We start from the raw sequence: 22,278 nt of genomic DNA, 5'->3' as shown, positions 1-22,278 counted from the left end.
TAAATCTTTCTGATGGGAAAATAAGGAGAACTTCCCTCATTGGGACTGGGGCCTCAGCAATGTTATGCTAATAGCTCTCGATCTTCATTTGCTAATCTAGACCCCCAAATGTGAACACACAGTAGAAGCAGAAAAGATTTCTGAACAGATAATTCTTAAACTCCAGAACTGCTGAAGAGAAAATGGAAATAAGTAGGTCCTTTTATCTGGAAATCTTATCTTGCTTGGGGAATAGCAGGTTTATTAAAATTTGGAACAGTCTTCGGAGTGAATGATTCAGTTACTTACTGTGTCCCCCCCACGCTATGGCAAGAAGGACAAAAAAGGAGCCTTTGTGCCGGCTTTCTGTCTGAGTTTTGTTTAATAAATACAGTGCCTAAAAAGTGTAAGGGAATTTGCTGGTTCACAATGGCTTATATCTCCTACATTTTGTGTATCCTTTCCCTTCCCTTAGGTGAGTAGGTCTGAGGAAAAATCTGGGGTTTGTTTCAGATCATTTTCGTTTACCTTTAAGTTTTAATACAATGAATTTTAATATCCAAGACAGAAGCCTGATTCTGTACTAGGGCCCTGATCCTGCTTCTGTTGAAGTCGGTTGGTTTGTTTTGCTAGCTGCAAATTAACTAAAATTAGTTAACACCTCCCACCCTGCTTCTTAGCACTTCTTTTAATAGTGTAGATAAAGGTCACCCGTGTGAAGAGATAATATTTTGCAAAGCAATGACCCAGTCCCGCAACTTGGTCCAAGGCAGGTTCGGGCCCCCAGTGAGAAGTGGGAATGACTGCTGACTGAATGGCAGGGTTGCTTTCTGGAAAATAACTTCCTCCTCTAGTCTCAACAAAAGCAGCGTGGAAAAAGGCAGTGTAGTTTTGAGCGTTGTTTTTTGTGTCAGTGTTTTTGTAGTTTGAAGCTGAAATTGTTATTGATACAAGATCTAGCTTGATGGATTTTTGGCTCCTTTGTTTTTGAATCACAGCAACGGTTTTGCTGTTTATTTCATCACAGCTACCTTTCTCTGTCCCTCTAAACATCCCAGAGCCCATAACAAATTTCTTCCCAACTTCTCTTCCACAGCATATTGTGTTCTCCAGTAAATTGGAAGGTGTGTGTCATCCCTACATTTTCTGTCTCCAGCCTGAAGTCCCATAGATGAAATCTGTTTACATACATTTTCAGAGCTAAATTCTCCGCTGACATAAATGGGCACATCTCCTCTGGAGTCAGTGGAATTGTACCTGTCTACCCTAGTAGTGAATGTAGTGAACGCAGACTGGCACTGAAATGTCCTCACCCAAAACTTCACATTTTGGACAGATCATGAAAGGAACTTCAGAAAGAAAAATAGTGATTATGATAAATTTGTATGTATTTTTAATTACTCATTGATTTTGCATGTTAAAATGAAACCAAGTTGTAAGTGTTTCACTCCCACTGGGTATAATCTCTCTTACTGGATAAATTGCATACTCAAAAAGAAATCAGTCTTGATTTGTAGTAACTGGGTATTCCCCGGGTCTTGTACTGTGAGCTTTTTTGAGCTGTCTTCACTCCCTCCTCCTCTCTTCCCCCCCCCCCAAAAAAAAACCACCCTCACTTTAGTTACAACAGGAGAGGTGATAGCTTTTCCACTGCCGTTTTGACGTTCTTTTTGTCTTATTGCAAATATCACTTTAATTTTGCAGATAGGCAGCCTCAGTCAGTTCAAGGGGTGTCCCTACAAATATGTATCATACATCTATGAATCAGTATGATTTTCTTGTGTGTGTTTTGGGAATTAAGGTCTCCAAAACACTTTTCATGAAGTGGAATATGCACAGAAAGGAGAGCTCTGTATTTAACACTTACATTGCTCTCTTCCTCCAAAAATGCTGCTGGAAGGATGATTGTAGGTTTTTTGGTAACTGTCACACAATTACATGCTTTCCTCTAAAGTAGTATTGTTTTGAATGTCAAACTTTATTGAATGTTAGAACTTGTTTTGGGGGAAGAAGAAATGTTTATTACATTCAAACTTATTTTACCTGGCATGGATGTAGCCGTTGGAATTCATCTCCCGTACATTACTGCTTCTCCTATGTGGCTGGTGTTTTTCAAGGAAATCATAGGTCTAAAAATAGTCTGCATAAACAACAGTAAGAGGTTTGTACTTTCAGTTCCAGGTTTTAGAAATCTCTCGTTGTTTTCTAATTGTCAGAGTTTCCAAAACCCATTGCGTTCTTATGAAAGTAAAAAAGAGTTTGTGGAAGCCTACTATAAAATGTTACGCTTAGGTGTATATTGTGTGGAAAGACTGGGATGTTTCAAAGTCACATAGGTGATTAATATAACAACGTTCATAACATAGCAACAATTCCTGCATCAAATATCCTCCTGCTTTGAAATATACATTGTCACCACATGTTCCTGAGACTGCAGTTTTAGAAGCAGAATGCCTTTATTACCTGTTGAACCGTTTGACTCGTCTGAATCCATAGACAGTCTTACCCTGAATACCCTGATTTTTCATTTTTTTGAAATGCTGTTTGTTTTTTATTTTAAACATCACATATTATTTGATTAATAGCCTGGAAGATTTGAGGACAAATCCAGTATGAGCAGTGGCAATACAAGTTTCCCTCTACTGCTCTGTTTTCTTGCCTCTAGCTCTACCTCCATCTTCAGCTGTATCGCTGCGAAAATATTGTCAATAGGAGCTGATTTTTAGGTGTAATTTTTTTTAATAATGCTACCACTGCTTCTTAAGATATAGCCCAGTGTTTTTAAACGTGCAAATCTGGAAATATATAAAAGTCTGATATGGGTAAGTAGTGACCTAAATTCATTGCTGGTGATTCTTCACTGGCCTGTGGAAGCAATTGATCATTTTAGTCCATTTCCCAGTGTACAATGTCTACTTCACAAGCCAGTGTTAGAGTTGGTGCTAATTGGCCCTATGTGTAGTCTTAGCAGAGTGACCAATGATTAAATATGCATGCAGACTGAGTTGCTTTCTTGAGCCTAGAGAGGGTAAACCAGGTGAAGGTTGAAATGCATTGTTCAAAGAGTGTAGGAACAGGAGGGGAAAACTTGTATTTCGACTGCTTGTGCTATTCCTGTTCTATGGACAGAGGAATTCGGTCAGAAGGAATTTCAGTGTGGCATCTTTCAAAAACACGGTGCTTCTAGATTGTAGTAAATTACCAAAAAAACTAACTGCAGCGGTATTTTCAGGCCTCTTGGTAATATTAATATGGAGGCTGTCTAAGTGCTGTGTCGCTTGAATACCTACGTGGTATGGCATGTGTGATATGCAGAAGTTTGTAGCATAAAATCTGGATGTTGCTGTAGGCACAGATATTGAGTATCTGTGAAAGGAGAGCTGAGAGGGAAGAATTTTCATATAGTTGAGCTGCATTGGTGTCAATATACACTAGCGCCTGTTCTCTGCATCCGTTGTTTATCTCTGTGCTAGTGGGGATATAAAGCATATATATTAAGGCATTTTCTTGATAAATGTGTGAGCATTTTGCAACTGCTGTGAAACAAGTAATTAATAAAGCAGCATCCTGGGATTTTTGCTTCCAGTTAAAATGAAAGGAAATCAGGAGGGAATGATTACTGCTAAAGGCATTTTAAAGACCACGTTAGCCTTGCTATCTTCTTTAGTTGTATTAATCAATTTGAGTAATACAAATCTCGTTACGGCTAATTAATCTGCCATTGCCTACTCTGGTAAGTAAACTAAAAGAACTTCTGCAAACAATCAAAGGACAGATCAGTCCTACCTTACTCTTAACTTAATTAGCAACATAATTGGTGCAGGGATTTCACCCATTCTTTTGAAATAAAGTAGGAAAGTTTGATTTAAAAACAGAGTTCGTGTCTTACTTTTGTAATAACGAAATGCAACGAAAGAAATATTTTGCCTAATGTTCTAATGTTGGGGATAGCAGAGAATGATAGCACAAGTTATATTAATGTTTAGATATTGATATTTGTCCACACGGTTTGAAAAAATAAAACTACATGTGTGTTTCCTAACAATTAAACTGTTTTAGTGAAAATTGTAATGAGATTATCAGAACAGTTGATGAAATTTGTGTTCCTGGCCCTCTGCTGGATAGTGGTAGCCAATGCAATTCTTTTTATATTGCTGTTGCAGACATAGTGCCATACGTAAATAATTTACATCACTTCAGCATTTTGTAAATATGAAATGTAAGACACCCGGGGGAGGGGGGGCCCAAACACCTGATAGTCTATCTTTTAGGTGAAGCCTACTCAAAAGTTGTAATTAAACTTTAGATACAGATCACAAATTTATTTGACAATGAAAAATGACATTTTAATTTTTCTTTCAGTTTTCTAGACAAGATTGACATAGTCAAACAAAATGAATATACACCATCTGACCAGGTGAGTAAAATTGTATTAAGAACTTCTATAACACAACCACTATTTCCCATTGCCAAGAGTAACTAAGCTTTGAATTTCACAATATATATTTTAGCTTCCTTTTGTCGAATTGGCAGCTGCAGTCTCCATTGTAGATGCCAACCTCTGTTGTATGATGTTTAACATTGCAATGAAAATAAAGTTTACATTTATGTGCTTTGATCTCAGCTCAAGTATATCAGGAGCAAGGAACTAGGACGAGAAAAACTGCCCAGGTTAAAGTAAAGGTCAAACTTCTGCAGTAGTAAAAGCCATCCCTTGTAACCATTGGAATTAGAGCTTCATAAAGTCAGCCCCCCCAGCTGAATAACTGCATAGATATTCCTTCTTAACTTAAATTTGGTTTATGCTTTCTCAGTCCTCCTGGCTACCACTGCAAATTAGCTCTCTACATAATGCAGGGGCCACATTGCTGACCATTAAAGATAGCTTTCCAGCCCTTTTCATACATGTTACCTGTAAAATCAGAGGACTGCCTTTTGTTAAACCAAATGGCAGAATAGCCTACCAGTCAATAGTTTCTGTTTAAAACAGCATTCTCAGCAGGACGGTATTGTTGTAGTGAAAATGTAGTCTGACCCAGTGTTTTGTAATTAAAGGCAAATGTCAGTAGCACTGGCAAAACTTCCTTTGCAAATGACACCCAATTTCTGGCTTGGATCAGTGCATCCAGAGCTAGCAGAAGCTAAACTCCAGGCATGTTCTGCCCAATCAAAGTGAAGTTTTTATAATATGCCCACTTGCATGCAGAATCACGTCATTATTTACCAAAAAAAAGTGTGCTTAAAGTACAGCTAGCATGTCAGTTTCTAAGATTTAAATTAACATTATGGTAGAGTATGCAAATGTAAAACTAATTGGGCTAGGGAAACCTAACTATAACAAACTATGGACTAGTTTCTCCTCTATAATGCATCGGAGCCTGGATGAAGCCAAGTAGTCAGCAGTTGTCAGTTTTTTGGTACATAGCTGAACTGTACTTTAACTATATAAGCAAAATGTGTGGCAGTCCTTGATTTTATTCATTAACATGCTGTTCAACAACAACATCCGTTTTAAAACACTCAAGTCCATAACCAAGCCTTGATCCTGCAATTGGATCCACACAAGTGAGCTCTTGTGCCCCTGTCCACAGGTCAAACAACTTAATGAATGTTAAAGGTCAGGCTGCTATGGATAGATTAGAATCAACACCCTCCCCTTCAAAATGAATCCCATTCCAGTGGACCAGAGGTCTGTAGTAGGACATGTTTTGTTAGGGTTTGATAGAGCTTTCTATTACTGTGGCTTCCCTAACAGTACTTGATATATCAAAATATCCTTTGATTATTTCTTTAGAATCTGTTGCAATCCCTTTAACTCATATTGAACAAAATAAGGTTCTTTATGTGAACTGGCCAACTCCTCATAAATTAAGGACACAATCCTGTGACTGGATCCATGAAGGCAGACTTCCTGTACCTGTGTAGAGCTCCAGTGGACTCCACATGGGCCATAGGGGTCTGCCATTGTAGATCTTAAGGCAGTATCAGGGTTCAAGAAGTAAAAAAGTCAGTCTTTAATTACCACAAAAAGAAAAAAGAGCATTCTGACAGATTGCTTCCTCTTCAGGTGCAGACCCTTCTCTTTAGGAGAGAACCGCTTCTCAAGTTACCAGATTGAATGGTCATAAAATAAGTGTAGTCATTTTTGATTTGTAAGTTTTCCAATAGTTGATGATGATCTGAAATTTAATTAATGCTCAGTTTATCTAACCCCTGTTTTCAGAAGGGCTTAGAAGTGCAGACCAACTTTTACCCACTTACAACTCTGATTTTCTTTGTCCCTTCTAAAATCACCCTTTCGTCTAATTTCCTCTAGTAGTCTCCAGTCCCTTCATGGTTCTAATAGTCTTTCCAGAGTTACTGGAAAAGAGCTTTGTATAGAGGCAGCTTTGTCAGTGTGCTTTATTTTTAAGACAAAGTGGGGATAATATCTTTTATCGGACCAGTTGTGTTTATGAAAAAGACAAGATCTGAAGAGCTCTATGTAGCTCGAAAGCTTGACTCTTTTGCCAACAGAAGTTGGTCCAGTAAAAGATATGACCTCACCCACCTTGTCTCTCTAATATCCTGGGATCACAGATTACCTGAAAAGCTTCTTTTTGAATTGCAAAGAGATTAGCCTGCAGATATTAAATCATAAATTTAATGTTTCAATTTTATATTGGAAGCTAGTGATGGCAGGAGCTTTGTGTGTAATTATTAATTATGTGCTTGTTTGGGACCATTGACTTTGGTGGAGCTTCATAGATGTGCAGGAGAATGCCCATGTGGAGTAGTGCTTGTCTTCAGACATTTTGAAGATGGCCACTTGTGTTTTTAAACTTGCACAGATTCTAGATCCTGACAGCTTCTAGTTTTTTCATATTTAAATTTTTAATTATCAGAGAATTTTATTTAAAAATTATCATTCCTAACAAATGGATCTAGTTAGAATATATGCATGTTGAAATAGTCTAATATAAGTGTTCAAGAAAACTAGCAAGTTTGCAACAATTTGCTGTTAAATAAGTGTCTGTAAAATGGAGCCATTTTGTTTAACGATTTAACAGTATTGTCTAACCTTTGGATTTCATATAGTGGTGTGACTCTTTAAGCTTAAACAGTGACTAACTTATGATTGTTTTAATATAATATCAGTGCAATAAGGGAGTGGCTTTTAATGCACTCATAAATTCTTTAATATTCTACGCCATTCTTGTGGTCTTATCTGTATGATCCATTTGTAACAGTGCCCAGTACAGTCCCAGTAATACCAAGATTAGTAACCATGGTAGTTTAAGTCCTGGATTTCAAAAATCTTCAGTCAGATTCAAAATTATGTCTCCTGATAGAACATGAACTTTCAAGATTTAATTTATTTGAAGCCTATCTATATTTATTTGCTTCTATGTTAATTATCCTTTAGGCCGGTGGTTCTCAAACTTTTTTTTCACAGATCACTTGAAAATTGCTCAGGGTCTTGGCGGACCACTTAATGATCTTTCCAAATGTTGTTTGTACTGTTAGCTAACTATTATAAAGTGCTTTGGATAAAAATGCGATATAAAAACCCCTAAATAATAATTAACGTGTTTTTGTTCTACAAATAAAAGCACACAACTCCTATTTTAATATCAGTAGTCTCTCCCCTGCTCTGGAAGCCCATGTGCACGCTTTAGAAGGAACTATCCATGGACCACCTGAATGGAGTGGTCTGCAGACCACAGTTTGAGAACCTCTGCTTTAGGCTGTCTACATGTTTGCCAATCCATGCAAAACACCTCTGGTGGCTTTTGCTCTTTATGTACACCAATATCACAACTTTCCTACTTAATGGCTATCTGACTTGTTGGCAGCTCTGGGGATCTGATTGTTTTGTGTGTCTACAGGAAAACCTTAATATGATCACATTTTTAAAAATCTATTTCACATAACATTTCATCATTTCAGTTCCTAGTTCTTACCAATAATAATGTGAGCCCCATGCCTTTCCCCAGGAGCCAGGTATTGGGAAGAAAGGGAGAAATCTTCCATAAAGTGCCACTTCATTAAGGTTATTGCAGCCCAGTGTCTGGAAGAGCCTCCTAACCCTCCTCTTGCAAGATTGGGAGAAAATCCAGGCTGCAGTCTGTTTAGGGCTTGGGAATAGGCCCGGAAGTGTGGGCAAGTTCAGTACCCCCACCCCTCTGCCAAAAGCATTTCTAGGAAATGTGGTGCCAGGGGATGCTGGGGTGTCTAGGCCTCCCTAGCATGACACACTGGGAAGGGAAGCAGAAAATAAGCACATTTTCTCTGATAACAGGAGAGACAGCGGATGGAGGCAGGAGCTGGAATTGTCTCCCAGTGATTGGGAGAGCTCTACCTGCTTACATCTCCTTTAACCCTCGAGTCTCTCGGGAGAATCGGGAACCTAGGGAGGAAGAAGCCTTTTGTGTTTGCTTTGAGCTTCAATACTAGACTTGACAGTTTGGTTTTAATCACTGCTCCCCTAGGGCAAGTCTGGGTTCTCTGGAGAAAGAAACCCTATGGGAAGAGCCTTGTTTGATTTAAAAGGAACTCCAGTGGGAGACAGGGGGTAGCCTTTGGGGAATGTCAGCCCGATACATTCCTGAACGTATAAAGCCATAATCATTTTAGTTATTTGATAGATTGTTGCTCCTTTTTTTAACACAAATGCGATGTTTGGGATGACAATTGCTGTGTGGCATCTGTTGTCCCTAACTGTGCTTCACCAAGCTACAGGATAAGCAAATAGCAGAGCGTGCTCAGTTATCTGTTTTGAAAAGCTTAACGTTTTATTATCCCTATATCAGCATGTTAACCATCTACTTTTCTCAAAGTGAGCCTGTTCCATGCAGTCTCTCAGTCTTAATCCCTCACTATAGGGTATGTTGCTGTCTCGGGTGGGGAAACAGAAATGTAGGTTCTTTTGCACTGCTCTGTGTGACGAAGCCATCCACTATTCACCTGACAATTTTGTTGTCTTATGCGCAGAAGTTTATAGTCTGATTTTTAAAGGTGGTGCTGAGCATTCACTGCCCCTCTGTAAATCAGTGGAAGTTGTGGCTCATCACCTGAATGTCAGACCTTCAGTGGACTCTTACAAGATTTAGTAGATCTGAAGGCCACATCCTCGGCACCTGCATTTCCCATTTTGGTTCTCAGGATTTGGCACTCGGATCCCGATTGTGCAAATGCTTGTTAAGCATGTGTACAAATTTTTAGGGCGGGGGCCTTCACCCAACTTCACATACCTTTCCTTTCTCTGCAGCACTGAGTACAAGAGCAGCACTCAGCAATTTATTATATTTTCTTTTCAAATTTGAAGGTTTGAAGAATAATCAAATCACTGCTTTGAATAAAATGACTTTTTCTCTTGTTCTCTAGGACCTGCTGAGATGCAGAGTTTTGACATCAGGAATTTTTGAAACCAAGTTTCAGGTGGACAAAGTAAACTTTCAGTAAGTATCCTCCTTCATTATTGCTGAATTTAACACTTAACGGAAAACAAGTATTTTTCAGATACTTCTGTCTAGGAGCTTTACATTTTAAGGTTTAAAAACGCCATGGGAATTGGCTGACATCTTTCTGCTCTTAGTGCCAAAGAACTGGTGGTTTTTTCCCACACGTTTTGATAAAGCTTTTTGATAACTTGATTCTCCTTTACTCTATCTGTCTATAAGCCTGAAAATAACTTTCCTCCTGATTCTGCTTTTTTCTAAATGGCAAACATCTTTTCTTCTGTTTTAATGCAGCTGACATTAAAATGGATACTGTTTTGTTTACAACAAATGTGTATATATAGCACTTTAGCCTTCCAAAATACCTGTTTTGTGCATTTGTATCATCTTCTCTGATTATGCAAAGCCAGGAGAGGAAGCAGAAAGTGCACTTTTGTGGATAATATTAAAATAATGGGGCCATGTCTGGTTATTTGATTTAATTGCTCAGCAGTAGAGTTAAGAGAAGATATGTACACACGCATGTTTAAAAAAAGGTGTATACAAAAACCACTTTATTGGACAAATTCTGCCCTCTTGTAAGGATCTGCAGCTCTCGTTGGAAACTTCTCAGTGGAAACTGCATACAATTTGCCCCACAGAGCACAGTTTTTGAAAGTAGTCACTTAGGCCCCAATCTGTACAGGTGGGCCACTGCATCTGAGTGGAGCTCTTCTGACCTCAGTGGCACTTGGTGTAGGCTATGGGGCCTACCTATACATATCTCACTTTTAAGATTGGGACCTAAAATTGTACTCTGGGATCTTGTATTTGCTTCAGTGCTAAGAGTATGTCTACACTGCAATAAAACGCCCGTGGCTGGCCTGTATCAGTTGACTGGGGCTCAGGCTGCGGGGCCATAAAATTGCAGTGCAGCTGTTTGGGCTTAAAATGGAGCCCGGGCTCTGGGACCCTGACCCTCACCAGGTTTCAGAGCCTGGACTCCAACCCAAGCCCAAATATCTACACTGCTATTCTTAGCTCCACAGCTCAAGCCCTCGCAAGCCCAAGTCAGCTGACCCAGGCTCTGAGACTGACTGCCACAGGTCTTTTTGTGCTGTGTAGACATACCCACCGATAACACTGTCTGAGCTGTTCCCTAGATTCTTCTTCCCGAATCTCTTCATGTTATGACCTAATCTCTAATTTGAACTTGGAAGTTGGTCTGTACTCTGCTTGCCTTTTTAATTCTGTTTTGGTTTCCTATAGTTTTCTTTTCCTTTCCTTCCTGTTGCCTTTCATATTGTCTCTTGGAGAGTGTCTGTCAACCAGTTTTATCTAAATATAAAAGAACAGAGAGAAACTTTTCTTTGAACTGCTTCTGTGCCTCCTTTTCTTCCAGGTCTGTCGTGTTCCATGCATAATAAAAGTTTAAAATCAGTGTACTGACAAAGCTGTCCAAAACCTGTGTGTGTATCAGAGGAACAGAACACTTTCCTCCCTCTTCCAGTTTATAAGTAGCTGGTGCTTAATGGTTGTTTGATGGCCCTGACCCAAAAATGCTGACTCTGATATTGTTGAACCTAGATCTACAGTATCTGTGTGAGGAAACCTCTCATTGTAGTAGTTTTATTAAATGTCTCTTTGATCAGTGAGGACAAATAAGAACCCTGTGATATGCTTCAGCAATTCTAGCTTTTTTTGTCTTTTTAGTGCAGATGAGGGAATGGGCTTGTCTACATGAAATCTTGGTGGGCGGCAAGCCAGGGTATGAATGTATAGCGCACTAAGTCACTGGGTGATCCTGCTACCACGTATTAAAAGTTCGATAGTGTGCTGTGACATACTGCTATTTCAAACAGAACTGTAAAACTTTTAGTGCGCAATAGCAGGGTCCATCCACACGGACAGTTAATGTGCAGTTGTCTTGTTTACTGTAGATTTACACCCCAGCTTGCCGCACTCTAACTTTTCATGTAGACAAGCCCTAAAAGTACTACATTACGTTTTGGGGTGAAAGCCTCTTTGCACTGGCGAATAAGCTGTTACTCCTACCTGCAGATTCTGCCAGTCCTTTGTCTCATTAGGTTCTAAAAAATGGGAGTCCTGGGGTTGTTTACATGCTCTAGTCACATACAGCATTTACAATTACTTTAAATACTGTATGTCAGAGTCAGGAGAGCAGCGGTGTTTTTGTACAGTACGTGACTAAGAGTTTTTCCTCTTTAGCATGTTTGATGTTGGAGGGCAGCGAGATGAACGCCGAAAATGGATCCAATGTTTCAATGGTAAGATTTGGAATTGATTTTTTTATCAAATTTAAAAAATAAAAGTTCATTGCAATATTTTAATGTAAATAACAATACGTGAGATTTAACTCCTGTCCTCTTTAGTTGTCTGGAATCATAAGGTGTCTCTTTGAACAGACAGATTGGCTGGAATTTGTATAATCGTGTAATCTACTGTAACTGTTTTGAATGTCTTGAGTGCTTGAGTGAAAATTTAGGTGGGAAGGAAAGGAAGCTGGGTAAATTAAAATAGTTTGTCCAAACTTCCTGCTGCCCCAAACTTCCTGCTATCATTTAATAAGTTCTCCTTTTTGTGATTTGCCCACGACGTGACAGTTCATTTCCAAACGGTCTGTTCTGTCTTAACAAGTGAAGGGCTACATGTAGCATAAATACGGGTGATCAAATTAAAATGCCACATTATTGTGTGTAAGAGAAGCTATGTTGCTGACCTAGTAGGTGCCACTCTTCCAAGTTAATAGTGAACCATTGCCGCAGTGAGGTGCTAGGGAGCCCTTTGGAGGTTCTGTCTTTTGGATAAGTTGTAAAATTGAGGTCCGGAGTGGCACTGCTCATAAAGTTTTCCACTGAGTTTTGAAATTGTTGCACCTTAGGCACCCATGTATTTCTGTAGGACAGCTTTTAAAATAATGGTATAGAATGTGTTACGCCCTGTCTAAATTGACCAGGAAAACTCTAACCACCTTGCTGGGAAAAACTGTTGGTAAGCTCCTTTCTCTAGAATGCTAACATAGCAAAATGGCACTTAAAAATCCTATGCACTTTTCACAAGAGCTGGACTGTTAACACTTTTTTTTTGTGTCCTGGCCAAAATTCATTTTGAGTAATCTAGTCTTTCATAAACTCCCCCGGTAATTTAAATTGTCCATAGTCCTCTTTGTGTCCTGAACCTAATGTGTGTGAGTTTTGTACAGCTGCTGCATTCCACCCCAGAGGTGTCTGTATATCAGTTGTGTGTGAAGCATTTCTTTTGTGCACATAATTTTGTAAAGCTAGATCTAGTCAAAAATTTTCAGACTTCATTTTTTTAATGGGCAAAATGTAATTTCACACAATTCCTCTCCCCCTTGTTTAGACCAGTTCTAATGAGCTCATAGAAGAGGGAAGATGCTAAATAGAGAGAACATAGTTTACTTGCTTTTTATTCAGCTACAGTTGCTGCCGTAATTTCATCTGAGCAATGGGATATGCATGGGACTGCTGTGCAATGTTTCCTTTTGCCCTACTAATAAAAGATCCGTTCAGTTTTCACCTCTGCTCCTTCCTCTTCCTGTTGCCTTACGATCTGCTTCATCTCTTCTCCTGTTGATGTCTGAGGCAGATGAGCTTGGAAGTCAGTATGAGGGGTCTGGAGCAGCACAGCCACATAGAATCATAGAATCTCAGATTCTATGATTCTATGAATGTCTCCCTGGAAAGAGGCAGTGTCCCTCTGAGAGGTATAGTATGCAGTGGGAGGAATTAAGACTGCAACCATGAATTCACAGTGAATCTTTTGTTTCATCCTTCTCTTTTCTTTCCTTACCTTTTCTTCAGTCATCTTTCCTCTCATCTCTCCAAGGAATATCATTTTAGAAAAAGGTTTTGGGAAGGGGCCATACTAATGTGATTTCAGTGGTTGTGCTTTTTATTGCCATGGAAGCAAAAGTGCAGTTGCTCTGGAGTTCTCCCCAAAGGCATCTTTGCTTTCTCTGCTCCCTAGAGTTGATTTTTAGCTTTTTAGTTCCCTCTTTTTTTTTTCCATTCTTCTTTTCCTTTTAAAACACACTTCCTTTTTCTCTGTACCTCACTTCATCTTTCTCAATCTTTTCTCCAGTCTGATCCTTCTTTCCTCTCTTTCTATAGTTTCTTTCTATTCTTTTCACTCCCCTTCACTATCCTGCATCCCTTTCAGTCCTCTGACTTCCCACTTGCCTCTGTTATGCTTTCTTCCCTACTGCCCCCTCTTTCTTATTTCTTACACCTAGAAAGCAGGAGGCAATAGTTTTAGGCCAGCCCCTCCCCACCTTAGTGAAGCTGGAAGCTTTAAAGTTTCATAGAACTCTGGGGTTCTTGAAGATTTTATCAGGATCTTGATGTTAACTACTGGGTGTTTCTTGATTTAGATGTGACTGCTATCATATTTGTGGTGGCCAGCAGTAGCTACAACATGGTTATACGAGAGGACAATCAGACCAATCGGCTTCAAGAAGCACTAAACCTCTTCAAGAGTATCTGGAACAACAGGTCCATGAATTGAAGTTTCATCATTAATTTCACATGCATTAGTAACACTGTGTTATATTGATAAAGTTAATCTTTGGTATAAAGTGCACCATTTCTATTTCTGACATGGCCCAGTCAATCATTATCTTTGATCGCCACTGTAAACCTGCTATATGGAATACTAACACACAGTATTAAAATCTAATGAAAAAAAAAATACACAGTATTGGGAAAATGGTAGTCATAATAGTGGGAAAAAATAAAATAAGCTTAAGAGAAACTGTGATAGTATAGAATATGAATATATTCTCTAAAGCAGTGGTTTTCAACCTTTTTTCATTTGCAGATCCCTAAAATATTTCAAATTGAAGTGTGAACCCCTTTGGAAATCTTAGACATAGTCTGTGGACCCTCAGAGGTCTGTGGACCACAGGTTGAAAACCACTTCTCTAAAGTGTAGTGCATTATGTTTTTTGTTATTGATGTTTAAGCTCAGCCATACGTTCTAACAGTATTTGGCTTCAATTTTCTTTAGGTGGCTACGGACCATTTCAGTAATTCTTTTCCTGAATAAACAGGATTTGCTAGCAGAGAAAGTTTTGGCAGGGAAATCTAAAATTGAAGACTACTTTCCAGAATTTGCTCGCTACACTACACCAGAGGATGGTAAGAACATTTTTCTCATCTTTTTAATAAACCTGTATCATCAAAGTACCACTTCCTTGGGCAATAGTATATGTTAATTGTGTATGTAACATTTATTGGAAGTTTCAGATAAACTTTAAAAGAAGTAAATTTCCAAAGCTGAAAGAATGTTCAGTATCTTTCAGACAAATTGTAATTTAATGTTTCTTCAGTCCCATTAGAGGACATTATCTGTTGGACATATACATAGGCATCTCAACATGCGATCATTTTATTATGCACTTTGTTGCTGGATTCCACTGCAGTCTCAGTGCAGTGGTGGGGTTCAGGAGTGTCCCTTGAGGTGCAAGTTTCCATGGGAACACCCTTTCTGTGTGTGACAGCACTTTTTAATGATCCTTTATTTTTCTTTTCTTTTAAAAGAGACTCTCTAAGGAAGTTTCCATTTCATATTATGCGGTTACTTATAAAATAAATATACTTGTTACAGATTCATTCACTTTAATGACCATCAGCGTTCCTTTATCTGCAACCAGAGTAGTACAACTCAACCCAGTCAATGGCATTAGGGGTCATATGGTGTTGCAGGTTACCTGTAAGTTCCTTACAAAAGCTTGTAATTGCACTAATATTTCCTTAAATTCTGACACATTCCTGACATTATGGATACCATCATATTTTGTTGCTTTCCTGGAGTCTTATTGTTTTAGATACCATATTAGAGACTAGAACTGTAATATTTTATGTTAAGAACATTGTTTAAATTGCAATTGATCAGAAAACAAAGACTAGTTCATAAAGTTGATGGTCAGTGGGTAAGTTATGATTTTCAGAATCATTACTATGAAACTCCTACTTTAACAAATGCTTATTGTATTATTATTATTAACCAGCAACACCAGAGCCTGGTGAGGATCCCAGAGTTACAAGGGCCAAGTATTTTATTAGAGATGAGTTTCTTGTAAGTATTTTCTTTTTTCTATGTATGTTTTTCTATCATAAGCTTAACTGTGTTTTAATATTGCAGAACTGTTTGCCTATTCTGGCCACTGGTCCCCACTAACCCCCCACTTCAGACTAAGGTACGCAAATTCAGCTACGTTAATAACGTAGCTGAATTCGAAGTACCTTAGTCCGAACTTACCGCGGGTCCAGACGCGGCAGGCAGGTTCCCCCGTCGATGCCGCGTACTCCTCTCGCCGAGCTGGAGTACCGGCGTCGACGGCGAGCACGTCCGGGATCGATCCCAGAACATCAATTGCCTGCCGCCGGACCCTCTGGTAAGTGAAGACGTACCCTTACAGTGGCTTATATTTTTAACCTGCGTGCTATGTAATACACCCAACTAGAGGTTTAAAAGGTGTTGGATTTTTTTAGCTACTTTTCGTTTGTTTCACAAGATACACAGTTAAATGATTAGAATAATTGTTGAGAATCCATAATTCTCAAATGGGAGATAATGGGTGAATCCCTAACCCCACTGACATCCAGTAGCAAAACTCGCATTGACTTCAGTGGGAGCCAAGATTTCATCCACTACGTCACTTCTAAAGGAAGTTGTGGTTCAAATCAGTCTATTATCTGCTGAATATTAATATTTCCTTGTATCGTTCCCATCATCTCGTTAGCCAGCTGATTAGTTTTAGTAACAATTGTTTAAGTATTTGTACAATAAGTACCTGAATTAGGTGTCATTATTATTAGGGATACTGAGCATCGCAATAAAAATTGGGACTCATCTACACCAGAACCAAAAAAATACTGAGAGACTGTGTCTAGTTTGTAAAGAGGAGCTGAAGATTCACACACAGGCAAAATTCAGTGCTCTGGAGGGGGAAGTTCACTATGGGAGTTGTGTGGGCCAATTCCCTCCCCCACCTGCACATAAGTTCCCCATTAATGTGAATCAGTGAAGTTCTCTTATCTCTGCAGTTACATTTCAGTTCTCAAATACTCAGTTTTTCCATATGCAACCCTGTTCCTCTCAAGTTAAATCCTTGGGGTAAAAACCTGATCCCACAGAAGTCAGTGGGAGTTTTGTCACTGACTTCAGTGGGGTCCAGATTTCACCTTAGAACAGCAGTTCTCAAAGTGAGTTGCGACCCGTTTTAATGGGGTTGCCAGGGCTGACTTAGACTAGCTGCAGTCCGGGGCCGAAGTCTGGGCAGTGGAGCTCAGGTTACAGACCCCCTGCCTGGGGCTGAAGCCCTTGGGCTTCAGCTTTGGTTCCCACCCCCCAGGGGCTAGGGCAGGCTCAGGCTTCAGTCCCCCCTTCTGTGGTTGTGTAGTAACTTTTGTTGTCAGAAGGGAGTCGTGGCACAATGAAGTTTGAGAACCCCTGTCTTAGAACTTACATAATATCCTCACCAACATTCAGCTGAGAGCATAATTTTTTCCAGACAATTTTATTTTGACACACAATTTCTCTGTACTATTCCTACAGAGAATCAGCACAGCAAGTGGAGATGGAAGACATTACTGCTATCCTCACTTCACCTGTGCAGTGGATACAGAAAACATCCGGAGGGTTTTCAATGACTGTCGGGACATTATTCAACGGATGCACCTTCGCCAATATGAGTTGTTGTGATGGAGAGCACTTTTTTTCTGTGTTTTGGACTCCTTATTCCTTATTAAAAAAAAAAAAAAAAGAAAAACAAAAAAGAAACAAAAAAAACCCTTGCCCACATAGGGTGGAAGAGAACTGTTGCAGTCTCCCTCTGATTTGCACCCCTCAACTTTTTCTTCTTGCTGGACAATAGCAGCACTTCTAAGCTTGCTTGTGTCCCCCTCAGACAGTTTGAAATGGCACCTAAAACTTAAAGGCCATTTTCATGGGGGGTTCCCTAACACTGTTGTTAACAAAATTAATTAATTAATTAATTAAAAGCCCTGAATGTGGAGCACCTGAAAGGATTGGGGATAAAATTTAAAAAGTAAACAAACAAAATGGGGAGAGAAAACCTTAGGTAATTTAGCACTGTTGTGGGCATAATCGTATAACCCATGATCTCAACTTTGTATCCATTCACTGCATCAGACAAAAGAAGGTGCCAAGTCACAGACCAAGTTTGAAGACAGACACTTGAGTTTGGTTCTCTGACTGTAATGTGGCTTTGAACGGAAATACTGACAATTCTACAACAGACCTAGACAGTGCAAAAACTAACCGCTACCTTTCAGAAGGGTATTTTTAAATCCAGTCTTGGTGGTCTTAAGATGACCATGGACGTTATGAATTGAACTGCGTATGGCCTGTGATTGCAGAAAGAGTTAACCACACACTGTTTTCCGTTTGTCCACTGATGATCCTGTCTGCTATAAAAATCATTATCTGGACTTGAGTCCTCACGGTCTTTCCCTTCTTTTTCTTCTCCCCGCCCTCATTTTTTTATTTTACTGCTGGATTATTATTCTTGTACAGACTGTAAAATGTATTATTTTGTACAACTTTATTGAAAAAATAACTTGTAGAAGATCTTTGTGCCTTGATTATGGCTGTACCTGTACAATGAGCTAAGATGTAAGTATGTTTGATTGCGCTGTACAGCTTTGTCAACCCTATCTGCAGCATTAGCTCAAGGTAGGGAAAATTTATCTGTAGTTTAGTTTTTCTGGTTTATAAAAGAAGGAAAAATACTGTTTAGTAAAAAACAAAAAAAACAAAAAAAAAAAGTACAAATTGTGCAAACTTAACCACTTTAAAAGTGAGGTCTTCAACAAGTGACCAGATGTTGCAGCATCATGCTTTTTAATTTTTAGCTTTAATTCATTTAAATCTCTATCCAAATGCAAAACATGGCTTGTTTCTACATAAACCAAATTTTGCTACAAATTATAAATGTTAGTCTTTGGTCATTCATAGTCCTTTTCGCAAAAGTCAAAAACAGAACAAAACCAAACACATAGGCATCATGCAGGTCTGGTGACCATCTGTAGACTGGGCCAAATACCCCACCAAACTCCGCTATCCTGCGTGGGCATAATACTACAAGAATGATAAGGTGTACACCGCCCTTGGATTTGGCCACTGAATTCCAGTTTCAAATGACATTTTTATCTCTCTTTTAATAAAGAGATATCTTAGAACCTTTTTATTTTATATTAACTATATAAGTAGCTTAAAGTGAAGATGTGTGGATTTTTTCTTAAACTTGAATAATTTATGCAAATTATATGCTTAGAACAACATGTGGTACAGTAAAAAGAAAAAAGAGCAAAAATCACTGTAGCAATAAGAGAGCATGTAATTTTAGTAACTACTACTACACTGCTTTATATTTTATACCTAGGTGTTTTATGTCTCTGTGAGTGTATTACTTTTTCATGTGTCTAAACCTACGTGTACAATTTGTACAGAGTCAGAAATTACAGCTGTAATAACACATCTAGAACAGTGTTAGCATATATTACTCAAACGCCCTTCTCCGCTCCCTCTCTCCCACCTGCTCCCCCAAACCAATCTGGATCTTAATGCAGTGAATTTTTTTAAAAATTACCTCTTTGCCTTTCACACTTAGCTTTTTTTCACAAGACGTTAATTTCTTTTGGGGAAGAGGTCCAGTTTAAGTTAATGCTAGGGTGTGGTCAGCAATGTCTGTGGGGCTAGATTTGCTACAGGTACCGGATGCCTTGTTAATGTTACGAACTGTAATCATGCAGAATTGAGAATTTTTTGTTGTTGTTGCTTTTGTGGTTTCCTTTAATGAGGAAATTAACCCCCTAGTCCATTTTCACACATGTAGAAAGCAAGGACTTAGTGTTGGTAATATCTCATTCCCCATTTGGTTCAAAATGACTAGTGATCTTTCAGAAGACGCTAAATTGTCTTGAAACTTTGGCTGCAGTTGCTAATGAGATTTGAAAAACCTGTCTGTCCAGTTCACAATTTGGAAAGCTGCCATCTGAACCTTGTGAATCGGTAGAAGAGCCTGACCCCAAATACCCCTCACATTCTTAGATTGGAATCACTACCTGTAGGTTAAGGGTTGGGGTTTCAGTAGGTAAAAGTGGGATGAAAAAGAAAAGGAAACAAAACATGAGCCTTAATTTTTGTTACAGGAGCCAAAACCTTTAAGTTTAGTGCCAACCCTTATCTTTTTAAGCCTGGAGGGAGTTGGTGGAAGCACCAAATTTATATACGGGGAGGGAGGGATCCAATGGTAAGGAATGTAATCTCTGATCTGAGAAAAAGAAAGCACCTCCTCTTAAAAATACAAAAATTATGTCAAACTCCTTCCTCTGACAATGACAAGGATACACAAGCATATGTAACAAAGAAGAACTATACAAGACAATACCATTTTAAGAAACTTTCCTATAAAGCTTTATATGAATGGAAATGTTTAGGAGATGCCTTTTTTTGAGCGAGAGAGAGAGAGAGAGAGAAGGCAATGTATTGAAAAGTCAGGTTGCACATGTATGGAGTGTGTGTGTGTCTTAATGTCTCAGTATTGCCTTTGTTAGTTTCTTCAGTAGTCCATGCAGTTTGGTGGCCTGGTAAACGCAAGTCTTATTTTTAAAAGCTTTTCTTTTTTGTTTTGTTTTTATTTTTAATACAAAACCATAAAGCTTTAATGCTTGCTGTTTAATTAGTAACTGTGTTTTCTTCTGTCTCTAATTTAGTAGCCATCATTTGAAGTTATTTGAACCATTCCAACTTAATGCTTGCTTATATTTTCTTACTTTTATTATTTTCCCTCCCTGTCCCTCATTTATTTATTTTAACTTCTTGTTTTCATAATTGAGGACTTTCATCTTTTGTCTCATTCACCTGTTTGGGAATTTCTGACCCTTCCATCCAAGACTTTACTCGTTCTACTCAGTATTCATTGATGCTGAAGTGTAAGATACCTGCAAATGTAAACACTACCACTTCTATTAATAAAAACAAATACAGTGTTTTAGGGGCACATTTGCATCACTATAGTTAAGGTTGTGTCAGTATTTCCATTAGAAACCCATAGGGGGAGTCTATACCTTGGCACCAAATTGCCCCAGGCTAAATCTTGCCATACAAGGCTTCTGCTCAAGCATGATTTGGAGGGTTGGTTTTTAAACAATTTCCAACATAAACTTTTGGTTCTGTTTTAAATTATACAACTGTTTCGTTGGACAGGGGTTGATTTAAAAAAAAAGATTGGTTCAAGATATTTTTGGCACTTGTATAACTCAAAAACGGTTTTGATTTAAAACATAACCTTTGGCAAGTCAGTAATCTACCATATGATCTGATCACTTTGGGTATTTTGTAAAAATGATGATAATAAATTGTAGCAGTGTCGTGGTTTCAAAATCAGCTACTGTGCATTTGCAGTAACTTATTTCAACCCAAGAATTTTTAACAGTGTGGACTTAGTGTACATGTGCACCAGCCAGTGTGATAAAGTCAATGGCCATGTCTCCAGAGGTGCTTTCTATGGTCTGTTAAGGGAAATAATCTATTAACTGTGGAGGATTTACCCTACAAACCCAGATAGCTCAGACAGCATCAACAATGACCTTTTAAAATAGAGGGTGACATCCTGGCCTGATAAAGTCAATGGGAGTCTTTTTCTTACCACTCACTTCATTGCGCCAGGATTTCCCCCAAAATGTGTGAATGGGGACTACCATGAGGAACGGGAGCTAATTCCTGTTGTCTCATACTGCACACTTTCAGAATTGGTACATGCAGCAGAATATTTTTTAACCAATAAATCTATGCATAGATTTATCATTTGTTTATAGGCATTTTTGTGGTGCTCATCACGATAGTATCTGTGCACCTTATAACCATGAACATTCCTGTGAAGTGGGATGTTTGTATTAAATCCCCATTTTACGAATGGGGAAATGAGGTACAGAGAAATGAAATGATGTACCTAAACCACACAGGAAGCTGGTTGCAAATTTGGGGCTAGAACCCAGGTCATCTGAGTCCCAGTCCAGTGCCTTAACAATGAAACCATTGGTTATTGGTGCTGTATAAATGCTGAAGGTAGATAAAATAATTATGAGCTATCAAATAATACAATTTACATTGGAGGAGAAACCCCCCTCTATGCTTTTTCGTACAATACATGTGTTTATCCATGTTGGCAGTCTTAGCACTGAATCCTTTTCCCTGTGAAGTCAATGACAAAACTCCTGTTAACTTTAAAAAGCAGAATCAGGCACATAGAGTTGCATCAGTGGCAGCCAAGGGCAGTCAGCAACTTACAAAACCAGACCCTTTTTCCTTCATAAGGTATGTTCTGTTTATACCACCATGAAAAATATTTATAGGCAAAATCTCGTTGCATTCACAGAGGAAAACTGTACCCCTCTCCTTCAGCTTGGTGTTTCTGAAAGTTCAGCGTTAGGGGGAGGAACCTTCTACTGCTTTAACAAACTTAGAAAAGTTTTTGAAAATAAGTTACAAAGGGGATTTCTGAACCTCAATTGGTGAAAGCCCTGACACCAAAAAATGACCTCATTTGGAGACTGGCAAGCTGGGAGTTCCAGCATAACATACGGAACTAGTTTCCATCCTATTGGTGGAACCATCCAAAAATGAAGTTAATTAGTTTGAATATTAGGCATGAAAGCTGGTATTTCATTTGTTAGGTCAGTGTTAAAGCAGGATGGGAACTGATTTTGAGTATCATTCTGTCAGTGTCACACACAGGTCAGTAAATGGCAGCCATCAGTATTGGGCTCATAATAACCATTATACATAATTGTATTTTCAGTTAAATTTC

The 22,278-nt window shown here is 38.7% G+C and overlaps 1 protein-coding gene across 3 annotated transcripts in view; it reads left to right on the top strand.

Moving 5' to 3' along the window:
- Window positions 1-18,392, top strand: part of GNAS (GNAS complex locus) — a 236,362-nt gene extending 217,970 nt beyond the window's left edge. For all 3 annotated transcript variants that reach the window (XM_034787179.1, XM_034787180.1, XM_034787181.1), the window contains exons 6-12: window positions 4,342-4,396; window positions 9,346-9,419; window positions 11,628-11,686; window positions 13,813-13,933; window positions 14,448-14,578; window positions 15,451-15,518; window positions 17,001-18,392. In XM_034787179.1, coding sequence (XP_034643070.1) covers window positions 4,342-4,396; window positions 9,346-9,419; window positions 11,628-11,686; window positions 13,813-13,933; window positions 14,448-14,578; window positions 15,451-15,518; window positions 17,001-17,147 — 655 coding nt within the window. In that variant the 3' untranslated portion in view covers window positions 17,148-18,392. The remainder of the gene's footprint in view (window positions 1-4,341; window positions 4,397-9,345; window positions 9,420-11,627; window positions 11,687-13,812; window positions 13,934-14,447; window positions 14,579-15,450; window positions 15,519-17,000) is intronic.
- The last annotated feature ends 3,886 nt before the right edge of the window (window positions 18,393-22,278 follow it).

Source organism: Trachemys scripta, chromosome 12, assembly GCF_013100865.1.
Source record: "Trachemys scripta elegans isolate TJP31775 chromosome 12, CAS_Tse_1.0, whole genome shotgun sequence".
Classification (NCBI taxonomy): domain Eukaryota; kingdom Metazoa; phylum Chordata; order Testudines; family Emydidae; genus Trachemys; species Trachemys scripta.
Note: the sequence above shows the minus strand (reverse complement) of the source record. Positions and strands in the feature narration are given on the sequence as shown.